The 21,506-nt window shown below is 45.8% G+C and overlaps 2 protein-coding genes across 8 annotated transcripts in view; both read left to right on the plus strand.

Annotated features, from left to right (window-relative positions):
* Positions 1-11,427, plus strand: part of ZNF664 (zinc finger protein 664) — a 34,671-nt gene extending 23,244 nt beyond the window's left edge. For 3 of the 5 annotated variants that reach the window (XM_067701160.1, XM_067701158.1, XM_067701159.1), the window contains 2 exons: positions 7,381-7,444; positions 7,550-11,427. In XM_067701160.1, the coding sequence (XP_067557261.1) occupies positions 8,146-8,931 (786 nt within the window). In that variant the 5' untranslated portion in view covers positions 7,381-7,444; positions 7,550-8,145 and the 3' untranslated portion in view covers positions 8,932-11,427. Of the gene's footprint in view, positions 1-7,146; positions 7,242-7,380; positions 7,445-7,549 lie in introns of all 5 variants that reach the window. The other 2 variants (XM_067701162.1, XM_067701161.1) reach the window with 1 other exon arrangement.
* RFLNA (refilin A) overlaps positions 1-21,506 on the plus strand; it is a 244,657-nt gene that overhangs the window by 23,244 nt on the left and 199,907 nt on the right. Inside the window, exon 1 of one of the 3 annotated variants that reach the window (XM_067701168.1) lies at positions 8,336-8,476. The exons of the other annotated variants lie outside the window; for them this stretch is intronic. The gene's annotated coding sequence lies outside the window, so the exon portion shown is untranslated. Of the gene's footprint in view, positions 1-8,335; positions 8,477-21,506 lie in introns of those variants that run through there. 3 annotated transcript variants of the gene reach the window in all.

Genomic DNA, 21,506 nt, shown 5'->3' on the forward strand with positions numbered 1-21,506 from the left:
CTTTGACGAGTGTAGAGGAAGAGTGGAATCTTATTTCTTTTTGGAATGTTTTCTAGCGATCAGGACTTCTGGGTGAGGCTGGAGCTTTTTCATATTCTTGGCCCGTTAGGGGGCATGTAGTCTTCCGACTGCTCTAGCAGGTGATCCCTTGGCAGGGTTTATGATGATTTCGGGAGATGTGGAGTCACCGTTGCTGTGGGAAGGGGAGTGGCAGGGACGGGTGAGTGGAGTTTTGTATGCTCCCCACCCTGTCCCAGGCTGTGACACGCAGGCAGGCTCTGTCTTGGTCCCGCGGGAATGAGCCACACTCCCTCACTGGCCAGGCTCTGAGGAGGGATTCCTACGGCTGAGGTGGCCACAGCAGAAGCTACAAATCAATTAGAAAGCCTCCCCTCTCATTTCCAGACGGAACATTCTTTTCCATTGCTGCCCACTCCCCTTTGACTTTGAACCTTAGAGTTTTATTCTAAGGAAGTGTCCGTTCACATCATAATCTGGTAGAGGTAAGAGCGGGGCAGAGCCCCCCTTTTGCCTTCCACATGCTGAACGTGTGCTCCTAGGCTTGGTGGTCCTGGTTGTCTCTAGACACTTGCCCTTCTCTAGGCCAAGACCCTCTGTCCTCCTACCCTTCATGGTTAATTCGGTTTGTCCTTTCGGTTTCAGTCTAAAAGTAGAGTTTACTAGAAGTCTTCCTTGTCACGAAAGACTAGTTAGTATGCCCCCCTTCGTGCAGCTGTGTCCCTGGGGCCTGCTCGGCCACAGCACCACTTGCATGATGCTGGGCCTGTCTCCTTCCTCTCCTAGACTGTAAACCACACGAATGCAGAAGCTGTGGCTGTGTTGTTCTTCATAGGATCTTGCAGAGTGTAGCCCGCTGCCTGACAAATGCTGGGTGCTACATGTTTGTGGAACGTATACCTGCATGCACGCATGTGCCGATCCTGCATCTGAGTTCAATTTCCAGGACTGTTGCATCAATGGTGACTTTCTTCTAGGCCTGCTTCTGGGTGAGCTGGATTCTCTTGAGTATCATTTATAAATCAAACACTAAACAACATGGCATGAACCAACATGTGTTAGGGCAGCTGGGAACACAGGGATCTTCCCGTAAAACACTTCCCAGTAATTACGAGACCTGCAAGTTGATTTGGAGTCTTTATATTTCACAGTGACTAGTCTAGGGCATCATCATCTGAGCTACGGCACTTTGGTTATCTTTGAGAATCTTCTCCAGGCCCCATGACAATGCCTGCTCTACAAGTGGGGGAGATGAGTCACATGGCCGGTGCAGCGCACTGCAGTTGGTGGTGGGGTTTTTGGTTGAGGCTGGAGGCATAGGAATGTCTTCTTTCCTATTCTGTTTCATTTTTATCTTTCCCAGAAAGTATGCCCTTATCCCTTCGAGTGACAGAACTATAAACCACATGTTCTGGCAGATCTGGTTCTAGATGGGAAGTTAGTTTGATCTCTGTTGACATAGATTTAACTGATGTATTAAAGAGTCTGCTACTCTAGGGTGGGGTTATTTATATTTAATGCTTTATAGGAACCTTAATACTGTAGAAGGACCTGCAGCACAGCACACAACAGCAGCCGGCCTGGTGCGTGGGTACAGTCTGAGGGCGAGGCTTCTGGTGCCAACTCCTTGACGAGCGTGACTGGATTTCTCTCCTGCTGGGTCAGGGTGGTTGGTCTTGATTTCACGTCCAACCTGTACTGAGTGTGATCGAGATCCGAGTCAGCGTTCTGGAGCGTCTGCTGGTCGCCATTGCCCGGCCTGCGCCTCTGTGTTGGGTGGTTGGTTCTGCTGAGTGCAGCCACACTGACGCCTCCCGTCAGCCCAGCGCCCGGGCCCTGTGGGACAGTGACTCTCAGTGTCCTGCTCGCCTGCTCTTCTGTTCGTTCTTCAACACCTGCCCTGTGCAGCCTGGGTCCTTCTATTTTGCAAGCATCGGATCATTTTAACAAGAAATCTGAAAAACTAGTTCGCCCATTTTTCCTGTGCAGAATCATATTCTGGGGCCAGCTGTGTAAAAGAGAGTAATACGTGAAAGGCGTATACAGAAGTAGTTTAAATAATCCTCTTTCAAAATCCACGTTCAGAATCTTCCTCCCCAGTGTCCTGAGCTTCCTCCTAGGGTGGAGGGACTGTTATCTTCAAGTTCTGCAACAGATTCAGGCCGAAATTTGGAGAGAAAATCAGCGTCCCCCCTCTGTACCTTCCTCTTGACCTTTGCCCCCTGCAGGTGTGACCAGAGTGGGCTCCTCTCCCTGCAGGCATATCTGCCTGCAAGGAAATTCAAGGCCACTGCAGCAGACGCGGTGCCTCAGACCACAGTCCGGTAGTAGTGTTACCTCCTGAGCACAGTGGTGGTTGAATCTGCGTCTAGAATTGAGAGCTCTTGGCCCGATCAGCACTCAAAGGGCAACAGCTCCGTTCTCCCAGCCCATTAATCCTGCGTCTCTGTTTCCAGATGACCCTTTCCAATGCCAGGGCCCAGAGCTTTTATTCTCTCAGGGCATAGTTTCTTTGTATTTAGGACTCATTTTTTTACTTCCTCGCATTTCAGCCACAGTTGTTTATTAGCTGATCCCTCACTTTTAACTGTGCTGGGAGATGGGTACAAATTCAGGTATTGTTTGGTGTCACAAGGTTTAGATGAGGCACAGCTGCTAATGGACAAACTACAGGGAGAGAAGAGGGCTCTTTTCATGGAAGGTGGGGACTTGAGGCAGATGGGCTACTTGAAGCTTTCTTCCTGTCACTTCTCAGCTGGACTCTAACCTTCCTGTTTGAGAGGTTCTCCTCAAATATAAATTGAAGGCTTGTACTGCTGAGGGTGCCCCTGAGGTCTCGTGGACAGATGGGACATTGCCCGTGGCAGTGCCAGGTGACCTCAGTGCAAGGTTCCTCCCTCCTCAGGTCTCCCAGGTGGCCTCACAGTCAAACAATGGGCTGTCCCCTTGAAAGCCATTATGGGACATTGGATAGGAGACGTCGTCTTGAGTGAGAGAATCTTGGGGACATTGTGCCCTTGGGATCTGTAGACTTCTGTGGCATCTACCTACTCGCTGGGTTTACAGTCTCCTTTGTATGTACGGAAGCAGTGAGGCAGGTGCTATTTTAGGAAAGGCTACAGTGAGGATCCTTGGTGGTGGTTTGTCCTCCTTTTGTTTTTTGGTTGGTCACATGGCAAATTTGCTGGAGGTTCTTTTGCTTGAGCTTTTTCCTGCAGAATGTAGCTTGCCCTCATGCGGTGAGACTTACAGGCAGTTTACCTGGAAGGAATGGCAGTACCTGACTCCTCGTCCAGAGAAACTCTGGCGGGAGTGCATGTACGACAACTGTAGGAGTTTCACATCACTGAGCTTGGTGTTTCCACCCTTCTGAGCAGAGTCAGCCTCTCCTGAGGCCAGTCTGGATGGATGCCTTGACCCTCACTGCTTCATTTCTGAGGGAGGGCACCAGGAGAACCGCATGGCGTCTCGGTTAATTAGCTCAGGAGGGAAGGAGGGCGGAGTGCAGCACTGCTCCCTGTGTCCCCTGCTTGTCACCGTCACCTTCCCTCTGCTCTCCAGTGACATCTGCGGTGCACACGTTCTCACGTGCTCAGGATTGATTGGGGAAGTCACAGCCATTGGAGGAGTGCATCTGTTTAGTTCAGTTTCACCTCTGTGCAATGTGCCGGGTCCTGGGATCAGTTTGTCATTGCAGGAGGAGCAGGAAAAGAATGTTTTCCCGACACGAACCAGTTTTGTTATCATGAAAAATTACAGACATACACAAAGGAAGATAGATTAGCTTATTCATCATTTATCCATCACCTAGAAGCAACAGTTACAACAATCCTCCCTCATTTGCTTTGTCTGTCGTTTTTATTTTGGCCAAAGCATTTTAAGACACATCTCAGACATCGTGTCCTTTCATTCTTACAAACTTCAGTATAAATCTCAAAAAATACAGACATTTGTTTATACAACTGCAAAGGCATTGTCACACCGAATACAGTGAGCAGTGTTCCTTGTGTCATCTGATACCTAGTCCCTAACGGTGCTTCCCCAGTTGTCCGTTTTAGCAGCTGGCCTATTTGAATCAGATTCTGAAGAAGGTAGGTCTTCAAGTTACATTTGGCTGGTACGGTTGTTCTATCTCAAGTCTTTGTAATCTAGAGCAGCCCAACCCCCCCCTCCCCCTTTCTCCATGCCATTTACTTGTTGCAGAAATGGGTAGCTGTCCTGTGGACTGCGTCACATTTTGATATTTTTCTGCTGGTATCCTGGTAGTTCCTCTAGCCCTCCTAGTTCCTTCAAATAAAAATGAGTCCTGGAGGCATGCTTGGCAGGAATGTTGCAGATGACGCTGTGTGTTTCCTGTTGCCCCTTGGAGTTACGCTGACATCATGGATTGGTGGGTTCAGGGGTTGACAGCCAGATCCTCAAAATGTAAAACGTTCTCGATCAGCCTTTCATCTGACGTTTTCACCCATTTCTTACCGGGGTCTGAATCACGCATCGTTAGGGTTGCGTGTTTCCTAGCTGGATTGTTGCATCATCTTGAAAGATAGTTCATAGACGAAGGATTTTTCATTCTTTCCTTTTAGTTGCCAAGTGTCAAAAAAGGTAAAAATTGGTGTCCTATAACTTTCAGTTTAGTCTAGTGCCTTGAGTCTGTCTCTCTGCCTCTGTCTGTCCCTCTCTTACTTTTTCCGCTCCTCCCCAACCCTTGTCGTCATTGTGAACTCGGGGGTTTTGTATATTTAGTGTGTTTCAGTGGCTTGCATTCATTATTCCTTTTGATGCTTAGTTGTCCCATTTTTGGCCAGCAGGAGTCTCTTCATGAATTGGCATCTGTGTTCCTTTGCCATGACTCTCTTACATTCTGGCATGACAAGGTGTCCCAGGCTCACTTCATAAAGTGCTGCTCTGGCCTTGAGACCAGGCATTCTGCAAGGATCCCTGTGCCATTTGGTGGAAAAGGGTCTATAAGGGAAGGGACCATTGCTGTCGGTTGTCATTGCTTCCAGGCCTTTTTGATGGACAGCCTTAAGAAAAAAAAAGATATGAATTCAAACTGATGTTTCCAAGTCAAATTTTACGTTACAGGATTTTTTTCCTTACCTTTGATTTTATATTTGTGTCTCATTTGTCTCACCTCGAATCTTGGTTCCTAACCACATTGCCGTAATGACTCACTTGCATTATCCTACCTTATGAAAACACCACCGTTGTTATAACTAAGTTAAACTATTGAAAGAAGTTTGACTTCTTTGCAGCTTTACTTATCAACAGAATGTCCCCCGAGTGTGTATGATCAGTCTGCTGTACTCAAAAGTCGTTTGTGGCTGTGTCACCAACTTGAAAGTTAAGGTTCATTTTCTTCATTTTGTTTTCAAAATTTAGGGATTGCTTTTCTTGTTTATTTAGTTTTATTTTTTGAATTTATAAACACTCATATGTCTCCAAAGTCAAAACTACATCACAAGTTACATTCAGAGAAACTTTACTTCATCCTTTTCTCCTTCCTCCCATTTAAATTCATTTTGTATTAAACAGAAATAGACTCACAGACATAGAAAACAAACTTACGGTTACCAAAGGGGATAATGGGGGTGGGAAGATAAATTAGGAGTTTGGGATTAACGTATACACACTACTATATATAAAATAGGTGAACAACAAGGACCTACTGTATAGCACAGGGAACTATACACAATATCTTGCAATAACCTTTGATGGAAAATGATCTGAAAAGGAATATATATATATGTATAACAGAATCACTTGCTGTACACCTGAAACTAATAGAACGTTGTAATTAACTATATTTCAATAAAAAATTCATTTTGTATTATCCTTCTCCATGTTTACTTTTATACATCATGTAAAGAAATATTTAAATAATTCATATTCCCCTCTTTTTTTGCACAAAAGGTAGCATGTTTGAGCTATTATTCTATGCCTTGTGTTTTTTGTTTTTTTTTTTTTTTAGTGAACAGTGTTATCTGGGTTCACTCACATCAGTACATCATGCTCTTCCTCATTCCCTGTTTTCAATGGCTGAGCAGTTGTCCACTGAATGAAGTCCCAGAGCTGATTCAGCCACTCCCCAGTGGACGGGCCTTGGGTTGTTGGCAATGTTGCTGTTACAAGTACTGCCTCAATAAACTGGGCCATCAGTCATTCCTAGTTTGCAGTATATCTTGAGATAGAGCTCTAGAAGTGTGATTACTGGGTCAGAGGATAGATGCATATATACTTTTTCAGACATTGACTATATTTTTTTTGCTGAAATTTTGTTTATCTAGTTGAATTTCATTATTCTAACACTTCCATCTAGAAACTGCAATTTATTTTGCAGTTTTAATGTTGAAGAAATCTCAATCCCTCATGTACCCTGTCTTTATTTATATAAAACATATTATGGAGAGTGTTATTTTAAGATCTGTTAATTTCATTAATTAATTGAAGTATCACTTACTGAGTATAAAGAACAGGGCATGAAAAGGTGGCTAAGGCATCCTAAACCTCAAAAGATTTCAGATTGAATATTTTGGAATTTTCTTCTGTTTCCTCTCCTTCTGCTTGGTATATATTTTGTCCCATGTTGGTTATCAAAAGCCTGGTAACAAGGCACTGGAAAATGTACCTTTATCTGCTGTAGCAGAAGAAAGCAGGCCACGTCTGCAGGAGAGAGGCGGTGTCATAAAGTGCTCTGGAGATGCGTTCAACAAATGCTAACTGAAACACCTCCCCACCTCCCCTTTGCCAGGATGTAACAGCGAGCAACAGACAGAGTTCTTCCCTCCTGGCATTTATAGTCTAGTACGGGACACAGAACAAGAAGCAAGGAACAATAAGATAATTACAGGTTCTCTGCGCTTTGAAGGAATCAAATAAGAGGTTAAAATAGAGCCTTAGCCAGGGGCCTTCTTTACGTAGGGGAGAGGCGGCTCACACACCAAGCCACGCGTGAGGTCGGGGAGCTCGGGGGCAAGGCCATGCAGGACCTTGGTTTTTAGGTTAAGGATTTGGATTTTAAGTACATCAGGAAACCATGGAGGACAGTTAAGCAAGGGAATGACATTTGATGCTGTCATATATTTATTCTTTCTGTGGATTGGGAGGTGACTCGATACTATGTTTCAGCTCCAGAAGCAACATTTTCCCTTCCGAAGTTCCAAGTGGAGTGCGTTTTCCTTCGTGTGCCTTTTATGCAGGACAGCTGCTTCTCATACTCACATGTAGGTCTTCTGAGGATTTCTTTTCTTTTTCAATAGTATTCCCTTGATGTTGCTCAGATAATTACAGTAAGTGGTTGTAATTGGATTATGTACTTGGGCTATGAACAGGAGCATGATATCTACAAATTCTCTTCTTCAGACCTGCAAATCCAAGAGACACGTCTCTCTGGAAGATAAGAGCTCCTTCCTCAAGATCAAAAAAGGTCTGTGTTACTGCTGTCACGTTTATAAAATTAATTATGGAATCCATAGCAATTTTCTGGACAAGAAAGGCATTTTCAGTGTAAGTATTTATGTTTCTGTTATAGGAGACTGCCGGAGTGACACCTGCGTAGGGAATCCTCACCAGGAAGGACTGACACACCTGGACCCAAGGCGCTGGCTTCCCGGGAGGCTCCTGTCTGATGTGCAGGAGGCAGGATGTCATTGTGACTCTGCAAGGGGAGGCTCCTGGTGACCGAGACCAGCACACAGTATCGCACCCTTGGCTACAGGGGACACTGTGCAGACCTTTTCCTGCAACTGAGAAGTACGAGATTATTCTGCAAGAGGAAGATTCCAGGGGCTTAAAAACGCAAAGGTTTCTACCTTGGGAGCCCCTTGGAATGTTGGCAGCTCAGGATCTCAAAGAAAGTTCTGTGTTAACGAGTTACAGAGTCCACGTGGAAGTAAATGTCACTTTCTAATCAATAATAATACCGAGTGAGGAGCACTATGCAGGGAGGAACCTTCCATAGAAAGACAGGCAGGGGAGAGCTTAGGCCGGCCTCGAACCTCCCGAGCAGAGCCAGCCTGAGATAAGCACCAAAATGGCCAAGTGAGAGACTCTGTGAAATAGCAGCCCTGTAACTGTAGTAGTTGTGAGGAAATCTTCTCCGCTAAATCACGATACCAAATAGGAAACATGATCTACAAGTGCCCCATGTGTAGGGAATTCTTCTCTGAGAGAGCAGATCTTTTTATGCATCAGAAAATTCACACTGCTGAGAAGCCCCATAAGTGTGACAAGTGCGACAAGGGTTTCTTTCATCTGTCAGAGCTCCATATCCATTGGAGAGACCACACAGGAGAGAAGGCGTATAAATGTGATGATTGCGGGAAGGACTTTAGCACCACGACAAAGCTCAATAGACACAAGAAGATCCACACGGTGGAGAAGCCCTATAAGTGCTACGAGTGCGGCAAAGCCTTCAACTGGAGCTCACACCTTCAGATTCACATGAGAGTTCACACAGGTGAGAAACCCTATGTCTGTAGTGAGTGCGGAAGGGGCTTTAGCAATAGTTCAAACCTCTGCATGCATCAGAGAGTCCACACCGGAGAGAAGCCCTTTAAATGTGAAGAGTGCGGGAAGGCCTTCAGGCACACTTCTAGCCTCTGCATGCATCAGAGAGTCCACACAGGAGAGAAGCCCTATAAATGCTATGAGTGTGGGAAGGCCTTCAGCCAGAGCTCGAGCCTCTGCATCCATCAGAGAGTGCACACCGGGGAGAAGCCCTATAGATGCTGTGGGTGTGGGAAGGCCTTCAGCCAGAGCTCGAGCCTCTGCATCCATCAGAGAGTGCACACAGGGGAGAAACCTTTCAAATGTGATGAGTGTGGGAAGGCCTTCAGTCAGAGCACCAGCCTCTGCATCCACCAGAGAGTGCACACAAAGGAGAGAAACCATCTCAAAATATCAGTTATATAAAGCGTTTTGCTAAGAGATAAAAATCCTAAAACCCATAAGTGCCACTAGGAAGGAAAACCCTGTAAATACCTACATTGACCCAAGAAATTTTTACAGCAAGCCCCAGCAGAACATTGTTTTCCAAGAGGCACGTGTGAGGTTGATTTTTTGGATTCATGCCAAGTGTGTTCCACAGCTTGACTTTGAATCTGGAATCCCTCCGCGTGTTTGCCCAGGACAGGCTGTGAGGTCCCAGTCGTGGGTATGTGTTTCCTGGGATTCTGGCGCGATGCCTCCATAGTTGAAACACTACACAGGAAACCATGATCCTTGCCCAGCCTCCTGAGTCACCTTCTGTCTACACTTTACCTAAAAGTCACCCCAGATACTCCCCCGTTTCGGGAGCTCATGACCGACCTTCTCTTGATCCAAGCATACTGGTGAATGCATTTGAAAACGGCCGGCTCCCGCGAAGTAGTGTTCTGGTATTTCTGAGGTCACCACTCGATTCAGCCTCTACGTATCTGTCCATATATCCCGTTACTTCTGAACTCACTGTACCTGTATATCCTCAAAATACCCACAAATATCCACCCCTTCCTAGATGGCATTAAATTTCATTTTAGATTTTAGGTGACTCATAATTTCCATTTACTTTGTCTGTTGGCAAAATCATTGGCAGACATACATGCCCTTGAACTTTAATTTTGTGAATTCTGCTAATCACTGTGTCTCTATGTTAGTCAGACTTAATTTTCTAGTGGCTACATCACATATTTTTAACTTGAATTTTTTTGGAAATAGCTGAATGTAAATAGGGAGGAAGAAGCAAGCAAAGTTAGAACTCTTCTCCATCCAGAATTGCCCTCTCAGGCTCCTTTGGTAACAAGGGGAGCCCCTTACTAGCTTGGGGAGACCATAGGAGAAGCGGATGGTAGGAGGCCTCACTAATAATAGTCTCTGATTCTGTGATTTTGGGGCAATAATGTGTAGGAGTCCTCGATACCTTTTCATTGAGGATTACATATCAGTTCCTTTGTAGGCATGAACTTTCTTCATTCATTCAACAAGTATTTATTGAACACCTCCTACGTGCCAGGCACTGTGCCAGGTACCGGGAATACCACTGAGTAAGACAGACAAGGGCCCTACTCTCGTGGCGTTGACTTCTGGTGGAGGAGACAGATGATAAGCAAGTAAACAAATAAATAATGTAGTTTGAGGTAGTGATTAAGTGATACGGAGAAAATAACCTAGGGTGAAGATTTAGAGCAGTGGGGGTGGGGCGGGGGGCAGCGGTAGGTAGCGGGCAGGGAGGCCTTTCCGGGGGCAGCACAGGGGCGGCTGCAGGGGGCTCGCGGTCCTGCCGGGGAGCTTCCGGAGCAGGAGGTGGCGGCCGGCGGTGAGGGCAGCGTGCAGCGGGGAGGGGGAGAGATACTGAGCTGCTCAGTATCCTGACATTTATAGGCCTTTTTTTTTTCTTTTTTTTTTTTTTTCTGGCTAGATTGGTATTAAAAACTCATGTGGAGGAACTCAAGGAATGTTTAGAAGACCAAAAGTCCCCAATGACAACAAAAAGCAACTAATTTTTAACTTTGTTTCCCTTCTCATTCCTATTCTCGTTGATTTCCCACATGTAGTCCTTTTGCTCAGGAAGTCTTTGGGGAAATTAAGGCTCTTTGAAAGCTCTGAAATGGGTGTTCAGGTTAGCGGTCTCTGTCCACTGTCTGAGAGGTTGGAAAATGAACTACCCGAAATAGTCATCGAAATACTGAAACGAAGCTTGATTTTCTCTTCATATTTGAATTAATTTCTTCTGTTTGACTGGAAGGGTTTCTTGTATAACTAAAACCTCAATGCATAAAGGAGATTTAAAAGGAGCACATAACTTACTGGGTGAGCCATGAAACTGGAGGTGGGATTTGGGGGTAAATTTGTTACCATCTGAATTTTGATCCAGACATCTCTGTTAACAAGCCCTTGGGAAGTTGCTTCTCATGTTTCCTCATTTTCGCAAAGAGAGGGCTGGCTTAGTTATTTGATAAAGCCCCTTCCAGGCCTGAATTCCTCGACTACGATTTACTGTAGTGTCTTAACACACTTCCATGTCACAGTAGTGTGGAGCGTTAGAGAAAAGCCTAGACTTTTAGTTGATAGAGAGCCAGTTGAAATATCACCGATAGAATTATAGGTTTAGGAAAAATTGGTTTGATTTGTAGCTGTGTTACTGTTAGGTATGTGAGCTTGGGCAAATTGCTTAATCTTTGAGTCTAGTTTTCTCACTTACAAAATGAGGACATTAGGCTAAATGATTTCTGAGTTTCCAGCTAGTCCTAGAGTTCTATATTTCTACATAGTTGAATTATTTTATCATGCTGTTGCTGGGGAATATGACTAACACTTTTGAAGCTACTAATTTTATGTCGAGCTTTAAAGTCCATAATTGTTATCTTCGGAAAATATTATTTGACCTACAGTATGTCCAAATCAATTTAATAAAATCACTTTATAACAGGGTTCTGTGCTTGACATGTGGTTGTGTGAATTCAGTGGTCAGCGCGTGTGTGTGTGTGTGTGTGTGTGTGTGTGTGTGTGGTGGCTTGTGCTTTATGTCTAGGTGACCATATAATAAAGTGAGGGGGTGATGCTGTTGATACTTAAACAAGGACAATAGGTCTACACTGGGACTGCCCCAGCAAACCAAGTTGCGAGGACCCTCTGGCCCAGGGGTCAAGCAATTGACAAAGGAGTCGTCAGGTCTGGCAGACTGGAGAGAGCCTGCCCTCCTGAGAGGACAGCGCCTGCTCAGTGGTAGCTGTTTGTTTCCATGTGAGATACAGGCTTAAGGGTCCCGCATCATCTGCTTTTTTAAGGAAAAACCAACAATCCAGATCTTTACATAAAATTTAATGATTTTTAAAGGTTGGCAACGAATTCATGTTCCCTGTGTGACCCATTTTCGTCATTTGTATTACCTGCATGGTGCCCACAGGCTTTTCTTTCACTTTGCAAGCTGTGCTCTGGTCCCTGATGGCTGTCTCCCACCCATGCTAAGGCCTGACACTTCTCAGCTAAGCAGTGGTGGCCCAGACCCCGCACACCAGTCTCTGACAGCGGGTGGGTCTGGCGTCCACCTGCCTCTCGGGGCGAGTCTAGGCTCCGCTTCCACAGTTGAGGCGGAAGCCATCCAGACGGCCCTTTCGATGTGAGTGGGGTGGGGCAGAGACCCCACGTGGGTCACACGTGGCTTGAGCTCTCCCACTGGGTCACTCCTGTGCCTGCTAGGAGTTAGGGTGTGAGCGAGAAAAGCCAGGGCCGACTTCACAGTTTCTAAGGGGAGCCCGAGTAAATGGCAGATTGTATCTTTACGGTCTCTTACCTTAAGGAAGAACTCTTTCAAGAAGTCAGCCCAATAGCCTGCAGTGGTCTGCTCTAGAGAAGGTGGGTGCCCAGGCCAGTCGCGGGCCATCTGGAGGAAGCTGTGGGTGTGTCTTTGATGTTGCGTGAGGCTTGGACACGATGCCTTCCAAGGGACCTTCCACCTCTTGGTTCAGTTATCCCCCCCAGATTTAAAATTATTAAGCGAGTCTTTCTGTGCAACCTGCTGTTATCCTCAGGAATTTGAAAATAATAGGTGAAAGCAAGTATCAGCGGATGGAAAAAGTACTCAATGGTAAAATCAGACCCCGAGGAAGAGATGAGAAAGAGGTTGATACCATTACAGGGCAGGAAGCAAATACAAGTAGCACTGCCGAGTTGGTACATGGATTGAGATAAAGAGAGGTAGGAAATACGAAGGTGATATAGCACTTACTCTGTGACCTTACTCAGTTTCTTCACTTCTCTGAATCTCAGGTTTCTCATCCGTAAGATGGTTTTGAAAATACCTAACCTGTGAGACATTTGAGAAAACTAAGTAAACACACATCAAGTGCCTAGCCTTTAGTAATGCAACAGAAGAATTGTTATTAATCCCAGGTGCCTATGAAGGAAGATGAATCGTGTTATTTGGAGTTCTTTGGTTCTGCTGAGCCCTGTGGGGGGTTAGGACATCTCAGTTTGGGGTGGGACCTGGAGAGGGCTGAACTGTTCCACGTGGTGAGAAAGCGAAGAACTGCAGTCTCCTGGGATAGTCTGAGACAAGAAAATACAGAGTAGACTTGGAAAGGGACCCAGCGGAGTAGAATGGTGTCAGGTTGCACACTTTCCTGTATGAACCCTTAGGACCACAGAATCCCTCCCAAAAGGCTTGGGATGCTTGGTCTGAGTGGCTTTCTTATGGAAACTGGTGGAAGGGCCAGGTGCTGTGTCCAAACTGAAGTGGGCAGAACATGTAAGTACAACACTTTGAGAGACGCCGGGGCCCGGAGAGGGCGGCCCTGAGACGTACGCCCCGAGGACTGCACAGAAATTCTGGGAGAGCTTCCGGCTTCCACAGGCCGGGGTCCCCCAAACCCTACGGGCAGGGAGGCCTCTGTGTGTTACCCATTGGTTCCCACTCCTGGTGTGCATAAGGCAGAGTAATTCTGAGGTCAGAAGGACATGAAAACATTAAAAAAGAAAAGTCATTCTCATGTTATATTTTAAAATATTAAGAGGCACACGAGCAATTCCAGAGATTCCGGGGCCTTGTGTTTGTTAAACGTGTCGGCGGAGGTCTCGGAGGAAGGTGACGGTTAGACCAAAGTGCTTTTGTTGTTCAGATGTAGGTATATGCAAATAAAATACGTTTTAAAAGTAAAATAATAGCATGTGTAAGTTGCTCTTGCTGATTTTCAGGTGAATGTATACATTTTGTAGCCGGTTTTGTGTGCACCCTGCCAGTTCTGCTCCCTCAGTGCCACTTCTGAAAATGGGTTCACTCAGACTCCCCCTCCTCCTTTGGAAAATGAAGCTGGCCCTGGCCCAGATCTTCTCTGCATCATGAATTATGGTAGGAGTGCCATGTTTAGAGAGCTTTTAAACCTAGCATCTGTAGATGGTTTTCAGAGAGGTCCAGAACCTTCTTAAAGTGTATGCAGGGGTTTGTGTATCTGTGGGTGTAGACATTTTTCTAGGAAGGCGGGCTTTCCTATTTATTTTGGGACTCTAATGGATAAAGAACACTGATTGAGCCACACTGTTATTCATTGTGTAGGGACCTTGGGCAAAGGGGCATCTAAGAGGTCAGAACAGTGGTGGGTCACTGGGACAAACAGAGAGCAATGGTGTAATGAATGGAAAAAAAGTAACCTCGTGCTGTGCTGTGAAGAAAGAAGAGGCTGTTGGCATAACATGAAAGCTGCGTGTGCATGTGCTGTTACCCTGGGCTCAGTGCAAAGCCGTGTTACAGTATAACGTAATGTGCTCAAGAGAAAAGTCCTGTGAGCAGTGTGAGAGAGTTTGTGTGGGTGAGAACAGCTGGGTCCTTCAGAGGCACTGGCTGGAGGTGGGAAGAGTCGGCTCCATGCATGGAAAGTGCTGGAGCCACAACTGAGTCCGGCTCTCGGTTGCAGGGAAGGCAATTCTTGCTGTAAAACTGGAGCAAGGTCCCCAGTGCCTGTGTGGGTTGTGTTTAGATTCTCAAATAAACCTATTCACATCACTTGGTGTCGTGTCCTTCTGTGTTTAATTTCTGTGTCCACTCCACTTGCTTGGCATACAAAATTAAGGAGATATCTCCTTATTAATGGTTAAATCAACCACCTTGAGCCTTCATCTGGTCTGTCCCCAAAATATCCTTTTTACCCTGGTGTTCCTCTGCCCCTGCATGCCCCCCTTCTCCCTTTCTGAGATAAACTCAAGACCCACAGGGACTTAGTCCAGAGGGTAAGTCCGGCCTCTAATGTCCTGTGGGGAAGGAGCTGGAGATTTCAGCTGATGACAAGCAGGCCACACAGTGTCACTGTTGACAGCAGGTCATGTTTGGAGAGGAATGAATTCTCTACGTGTTGCATACAAAGACAGCTCACTCGATCCAGTAAACATCAGGAAAAGAAATAAAAAGAAGTATAAGATGGCAGGAGTGAATGTAAACATAGCATTCATCATAGTAAACGTGAATGGGTTAAATTCTGCTGTTTACGGACATTTTCAAGTTGAATGATAAACTTCACCACAAATATGTGTACACGTTGATTACAAGAGACCACCTACAATACAGAGGTGACACAAAAGGTTGAAAATAAGGGAATGGAAAAACATACGAGGAAAATGCTAACAGAAAGAAAGCCAGTGGTGGCAGCCTTGCCAATGAAAATAGAATGCAAGGTAAAAAGCATCAATTTATCAGAGGAATAATTTGTCAAGGTAAATGGTTGTGTACATCTGTTCGGCTAAAAACATAGCTTTGAAAGATACAGTTTATGTTTTTAGAGGTACAAGGAGAAATTAACTCCCAACCACAACAGAATATGTTAATCCTTCTCTCTCAGAAATCTGCAAATCAACTAGACAAAGAAAAATCAACCAGCACTGTTAACAAACGTGATCTGTCAGCTGTGAACTCTGTGCCAACAAACCCTCTTGGAGCATTCATAAAAACTGACCATGTTTCATGCCAGAAAGAAAATCTCACCAGATTTCAAAATGCATAAATCCCACAGGCCACATTCTCTGCCTGTAACATCATACATATCAAAGTTGCTGAGAAAGAGACAAAACTCCTATCCACTTGGAGATTTAAAAACAGAACAAGCAAAGCATCCCCTTTCCCTCAAGTTGACAGCTAGAGAGGAGATCAAGACCAGTAAAACTGTTCAGAGATGAATGGCAGTGATGGTATCACGTAACACATCTCGGATGAGACCAAAATGTGTAAAAATTTTCATAGACTTAAATTCATCTATTAGATAAGGACTGTTAAAAGTAAACCAAGCCTTTGAACTTACATGCTTGATCTTTATCAAGACCATTATATGTTCTTTTCCTCTCACCTATCATTGCGCTGAGTCATTTTGAAAAATAAGGATAACACACAACATGTAGCACCGTTAGGTCCCCGGGCAGAGGGCGTGGGGCCCCTGGGTCCTGGGGAGTCACCCTTAGGTAAGGTTGCCTGATAAAGTGCAGAATGCCCCGTCACATTTGAATTTCAGATATCTGACCTACTGACGCTAAAACCTATTCATCGTTTATTCATTGTTAATCTGAAGTTCGCATCTAGCCGAGTGCCGTGTGTTTTTTTCATTTGCCAAGCCTGAGGGAAGGATGAGAAGGGGTTCTAGCGTTCAGGGAAGGGGTGTCATAGGGGGAGTGCAGGAGACCCTCATTGGGGTGGGTGGGGAGCCCTTTGGGCTGCACAGGGAGCAGGGAGGCCATGCTGGTTTCTAAAGAGAGGTTGCACGCCCTGGTGACATGCTCCCCAGGGAGCGGGGAGAGGGAAGAAGGGCCTGGGTTCACAAGAACAATCAGACCCAGGGCTTCTGGGCACCTGCACCTTGGGAAAAGACTGTGTGAGGCTCAGGAATCAAGGCCAGGGCCACCCCGGGCCACGTGGACCACTTTCCCCAGGGTAGACACATGGAACTGGACCGACTTGGGCCAACCGTCTACGCCAAGGTCGACTCTCGTCCCAGCACTGCCCTGAGGTGACGGGACGCGCGGCAAGAGCCGTAGGCTGCAGAGCCCGCTGGGGTACAGCTCTTGGGGGGTGGTCTGGGTTTTCCGGGATTCTCTAAGTCTTAGCGGTTTGGAATTATTCAAAGGGGGATGAGGCGGAAATCCTAAGAGGCAGATGCTACTAGGCTTTACGTGCCCTGTAGATGCTCAATTGATACTGCTCACGCTGTAGGGTTCCCCGGGATCTAGTCACTTACCAACAAAATACCATCTGTGCTGTGCTCAGAGCTACATAAGCGAGGAGAATCAGCGGGGCCAGAGGGCGGTGGTACCCAAACACCCTGGATTCAGGGTCCCTCCAGCGTGTCTAAGTGTGACCTCAAAAAAGTTTATTCACCTCCAAGCTTCAGTCTCCTTATCTGTAAAACAGAACTTATGACTGAGAGTCTGTCCCTTATAGGATGGTCCAGGCCTCAGCTCAGTGCCTGGCACAGAGTGGGTGCCCACCGTGTCGAGGGGGCGGCGGTCCCTGGTGGTGTTTGGATCTTGCAGAAAGGATGGCGCTGCCCGTCAGAGCTGGGCTGAGCCAGTGCAGGGTCTGGCGCCCCTGGCTGTGCCTGGAAGCGGTGGTGGCACTGGGCAGAATGTAGAGAAACCTGGCAAATGAAGCTCCAGTGCTCCTGGTTCTGGGGCCTGTGGAGTCAGACTGGAACCAGCTCTCCTGGGTGTCCAGCTTGCAGATGGCAGATCACGGGACTTTGCAGCCTTCCCAATCCCCTGAGCCTGTCCCTGTAAAAAGTCTCTTGCTATCATCTGTCTCTATTCCGTTGGCTCTGTTTCTCTGGAGAGCCCTGGCTAATGCAGCCCCTAATTTGTTTGGTGCTTGGAGTAAGAGTACAAATGGGGACCCACACCCCATGTGTCTGTTCCTTTAAAAGTTAGAAATCAAGCTAACGAAGTGTTCGCTAAAATATATTCTCTTCTCCTACTGAAAGCCCGCTCAGCCTTGGAGTTCCATGCTGGCCGTGGTGGGCCGGGAGGGAGGACATCCCAGCCCACGGTCCAAGTGCTGTCCATCCCCTACCTCCACCCCGGAGCTGCCCCCCTTGTGGGTCTTTGGGCTGGGGTATCTCTAGCAGCAGCTCGCTTGGAGCAGGGTGCACAGGAAGAAAGGCTCACGTAGACCCTGAGAGCAGGCCTGGGCTGTTTGGGAAGGAACATCCGGTGGGGGTGTGTGTGTGGACATTTGGAGCACGGTGTAGAGGCAAGGCTGCAGGTGGGCACATCCCCGTGGCCCCCGAGAGGGTCTGAGAGGGGCCCTCTGAAGCATGGGGCCCAGGGCAGGGGCCCCTCCTGACCAGGTCCAAGGGCCGTCCAGACCATGTGCCTGCAGAGGTTGAGTTATCGACAGCATCAGGTGAGACCAGCCCAACGGAAATTTCTGCCCCGTGTGAATAAACAAAACTAGTACTTACAGGACAGTCATTCTGAGGAGGGGAAGGACCAGAAACCAGAGCCCGTGAACTCCAGCCTTCAATCACGCATTAGGGCATTTGCCAGTCGGTATTCTCAGGTCTTTTCCCGATTTCCCCCGTGCTCTGATCTCACGTCGGCCGAGGTGCTGACCTAACGCAGACCGAGTGTGAATAACTCTTTCCAGCATTAAGAGTTTCCATCTCAGCGGAACTGCTAGTCAAGATCCTCAAGAGATCCTTGGGCTTCGAGATGCCCGGGAAACACAGACTGTTGTCAACCTCTCGTGCCCAGCGCAGGGTATCCTTGGAGGCTCGAGAGGCCGCTGTCATCAGGGACCCCGGCAGCGAAATGGCTTGGGATCCTCATCAGCTCTGTAACATCTCCTGGGGTCTCTTCTCCCTTCTTTTTCTCACACTCTCAGAGGACACACACAGAATAGCGCACAAGTCCCCCAGAGTCCTCTGGCCCCTCTGATAACTGCCTCTGAGTATCGACACAATTTTAATATGCAGACTGATGGGGTGAAGCAATCGCTCGGATAACCCCCGCGAATATGGAATAATAAAATAGATAGGTTGCTTTGGAATTAATTATATTTCATTTGCCTTCATGATTTAGTTTTGAATAATATAATCAAATTAGCTGACATTCCTTGAGCAAATGCAAGTTATGTAGGTGATTGGGAAAGAGCCAATCATTTGATGGAAAAAGCCAACCTTTTTTTTTTTTTTTCTCTCTGTGTAAAGAATAGTCACCTAGAAGTTGCTGATTCACTCATGCATAGTTGAACATTAATCATACACTGAAGAGTTTATCTTCTCTGGATAGTTTGGGGTATTCTTTAAGACCAAAAAATAGTAAGAGATGTTCATTTTCCTTCTTCCAAACAAAAAAACCTCTAAGACCGAAGAACAGTTTGCTTTGTTATCTACTTTTTACTGGAAATAGTGTCGCTCTTGCCTTTATTGGAGTTGATACATCTATGTATTTATTATTGAAGTATAATTGACCTGCAACACTACGTTAGTTCTAGATGTACATGATGATTTGAGGTTTCTTTACGTTACAAAATGATCCCCAGGTTAAGTCTAGCTGCGTCTGTCACCGTACACAGCTCTTACAATTTCAGCTGTGTTCTGCACGTTGTACATTTCATCCCGGAGGACTCATTTATTTTGTAAGTGGAAGTTTGTACCTCTTAGTCTCCCTCACCTATTTCTAGAGTTGATACATTTTAGAACAAAATTAATAAAATAAACCTGCTGAGATACATTTTATTAACATGGCAGAGTCAAATGCCAAAGTTATTTTACATAAAGAAATAAGAGCTGCTGGGCATTAAAAACCGGACAGTTCTATGCTGCTGACTAGAGAGGCCAGAAATTAAGTCCTTGATTTTTCGGGGTCCACCAAGTTAAAATGGAGTCATTTCGCTTTGGAAAAATGAAGCGGTGATGTGGCTTGAAATGCACAGATGGCCCCCTCTAGTGGTCAAAAGGGGCGGGTCAGGAGCTGGGATAACAGGTTCCTTGTGATTATCCATCCGGGTCCCCAATTTCCATGCAGCTTTCTAAATATTTTTACCCCTGGGAGGGGAGACCCCAAAACTGCCATCCTCCACTTGTTCTCTGAATTACTTTAAAAAAAGATAGCCACCACTATTCATGTATAACTTCATGGTCCCAAGTTGTAACCCATTCTCTCTCTGACTTACGCCTTTCTTATCTAATGTTGAACCTCATGCTCCAAATCCATTTACTTTGTTTCATATGTTTAGTGAATTCTTTCTAAGTTCTGTTAATTACCTCTAGGCTCGTCCTTCAGTGATCACTGATTTAAAAGATCGAAAGATACAATTATTAATGCTAAGAAGACTGTGTGTGCGTGTGTGCATGCGTTTACAAGAGGTAGTATTCTATAAAAAGTAGAAGCATTATGTGATTTCATCAGGCAATTTCTCTGAGATAATATAAAATGAAAATTGATAGTCTAGCATATACATCATTGAGTTACAAACCATTACTTCACTTGTGCTGTGGCTTGAAAAAGTGGGTTTCCTTCCAAGGGCTCAGATCATTGCATGTAAATCATACTACAAATGACAGTGTTTTAAAAAAAACTCTTAAACGACTGCTTGGTGAAGCATGCCAAGAATCATCTCTGATAAGACAGCCTATTGATAAAGCAATTCTTTTGGCTCTAAATATCCCAAGCGTGTGTGTCAGCAGATTAACGTTATCTTCCCTTTTCATTTTCCTGTAGGGCTCATCAGTGACCATTATCTGACCAAAGAAAATTCTGCTAAAAATATAAGAATGCTAAAAAGTTAGTTAGACGGCGCAGCAGCCCAGGAGGGCAGATTTTAGCTTAGAGAACAGAAAAGCTTTTGAGGTTATGGGTGGTTAAAAAATATTCCTTCTGGGCTTCCCTGGTGGCGCAGTGGTTGAGAGTCCGCCTGCCGATGCAAGGGACGCAGGTTTGTGTCCTGGTCCGGGAAGATCCCACATGCCACGGAGCGGCTGGGCCCGTGAGCCATGGCCGCTGAGCCTGCGCGTCTGGAGCCTGTGCTCCACTACAGGAGAGGCCGCAACAGTGAGAGGCCTGCGTACCGCAAAAAAAAAAAAAAAAAAAAAAATATATATATATATATATATATTCCTTCTTTGCCTCCTTTTCTCCCCCTCCAGTCAACAATATATGGAACTCATACACCCCCTTTATAGTTCAGAAGCTGATATCTCTGTCTTAATATACTTATCATTGTCATGGTCATAGTAATTCAAAGGGAAAAAGGTATTCCGTCTTCATTTTATGCATGAGACACTGGAAAGAGTGTTCAGTGACTTACAAAAGTGAGGGGGCAAAGCTAAGCAAGAAACCAGGTCTCCTGGAATCACCATACTATCTAGCAATCCCACTTCTGGGTACATACCCAGAAGACTTGAAAGGAGGGACGCCAACAGATATTTGTACACCCATGTTCACAGCAGCATCATTCATAATAGCCAAAGGGTGGAAGCAACCCAAGTGTCCATTGATGGATGAACAAATAAGCAAAATGGGGTTTATCCACACAATGGGCTACTAGCTTTAAAAAGGAAGGAAATTCTGATGTATGCTTCGACATGGTTGAACTTTGAGGACGCTATGCTGAGTATCGTACAAATGTCGTGTGATTCCATTTATATGAGATACCTAAAGTAGTCAAATTCATAGACAGAATGTAGAAGGGTGGGTGCCAGGGGCTGGGGAAGGAGGAATGGGGGGTTAGTGTTTAATGGGGACAAAGTTTGTTTTGGGGAAGATGAAAAAGTTCTGGAGATGGATGGTGGTTGCACACAGTGTGAATGTACTTAACGCCACTGAGCCATACACTTAAAAATGGCTAAAATGGTGAACATGGTGTATATTAAACACAGTGGAAAAAAAGCAACCAAAAAAGGGAAAGGCATCTTGGAGGAATATTTAGAATGCCGAGTCAGAAAAACAAAACAAAACAAAACAAAACAAAAAACCCATCACAGTGGGAATGGATTTTTTTTTTTTTTTTGGCGGTACGCGGGCCTGTCACTGTTGTGGCC

This window comes from Pseudorca crassidens, chromosome 12, assembly GCF_039906515.1.
Source record: "Pseudorca crassidens isolate mPseCra1 chromosome 12, mPseCra1.hap1, whole genome shotgun sequence".
In the NCBI taxonomy this organism is placed as follows: Eukaryota; Metazoa; Chordata; class Mammalia; order Artiodactyla; family Delphinidae; genus Pseudorca; species Pseudorca crassidens.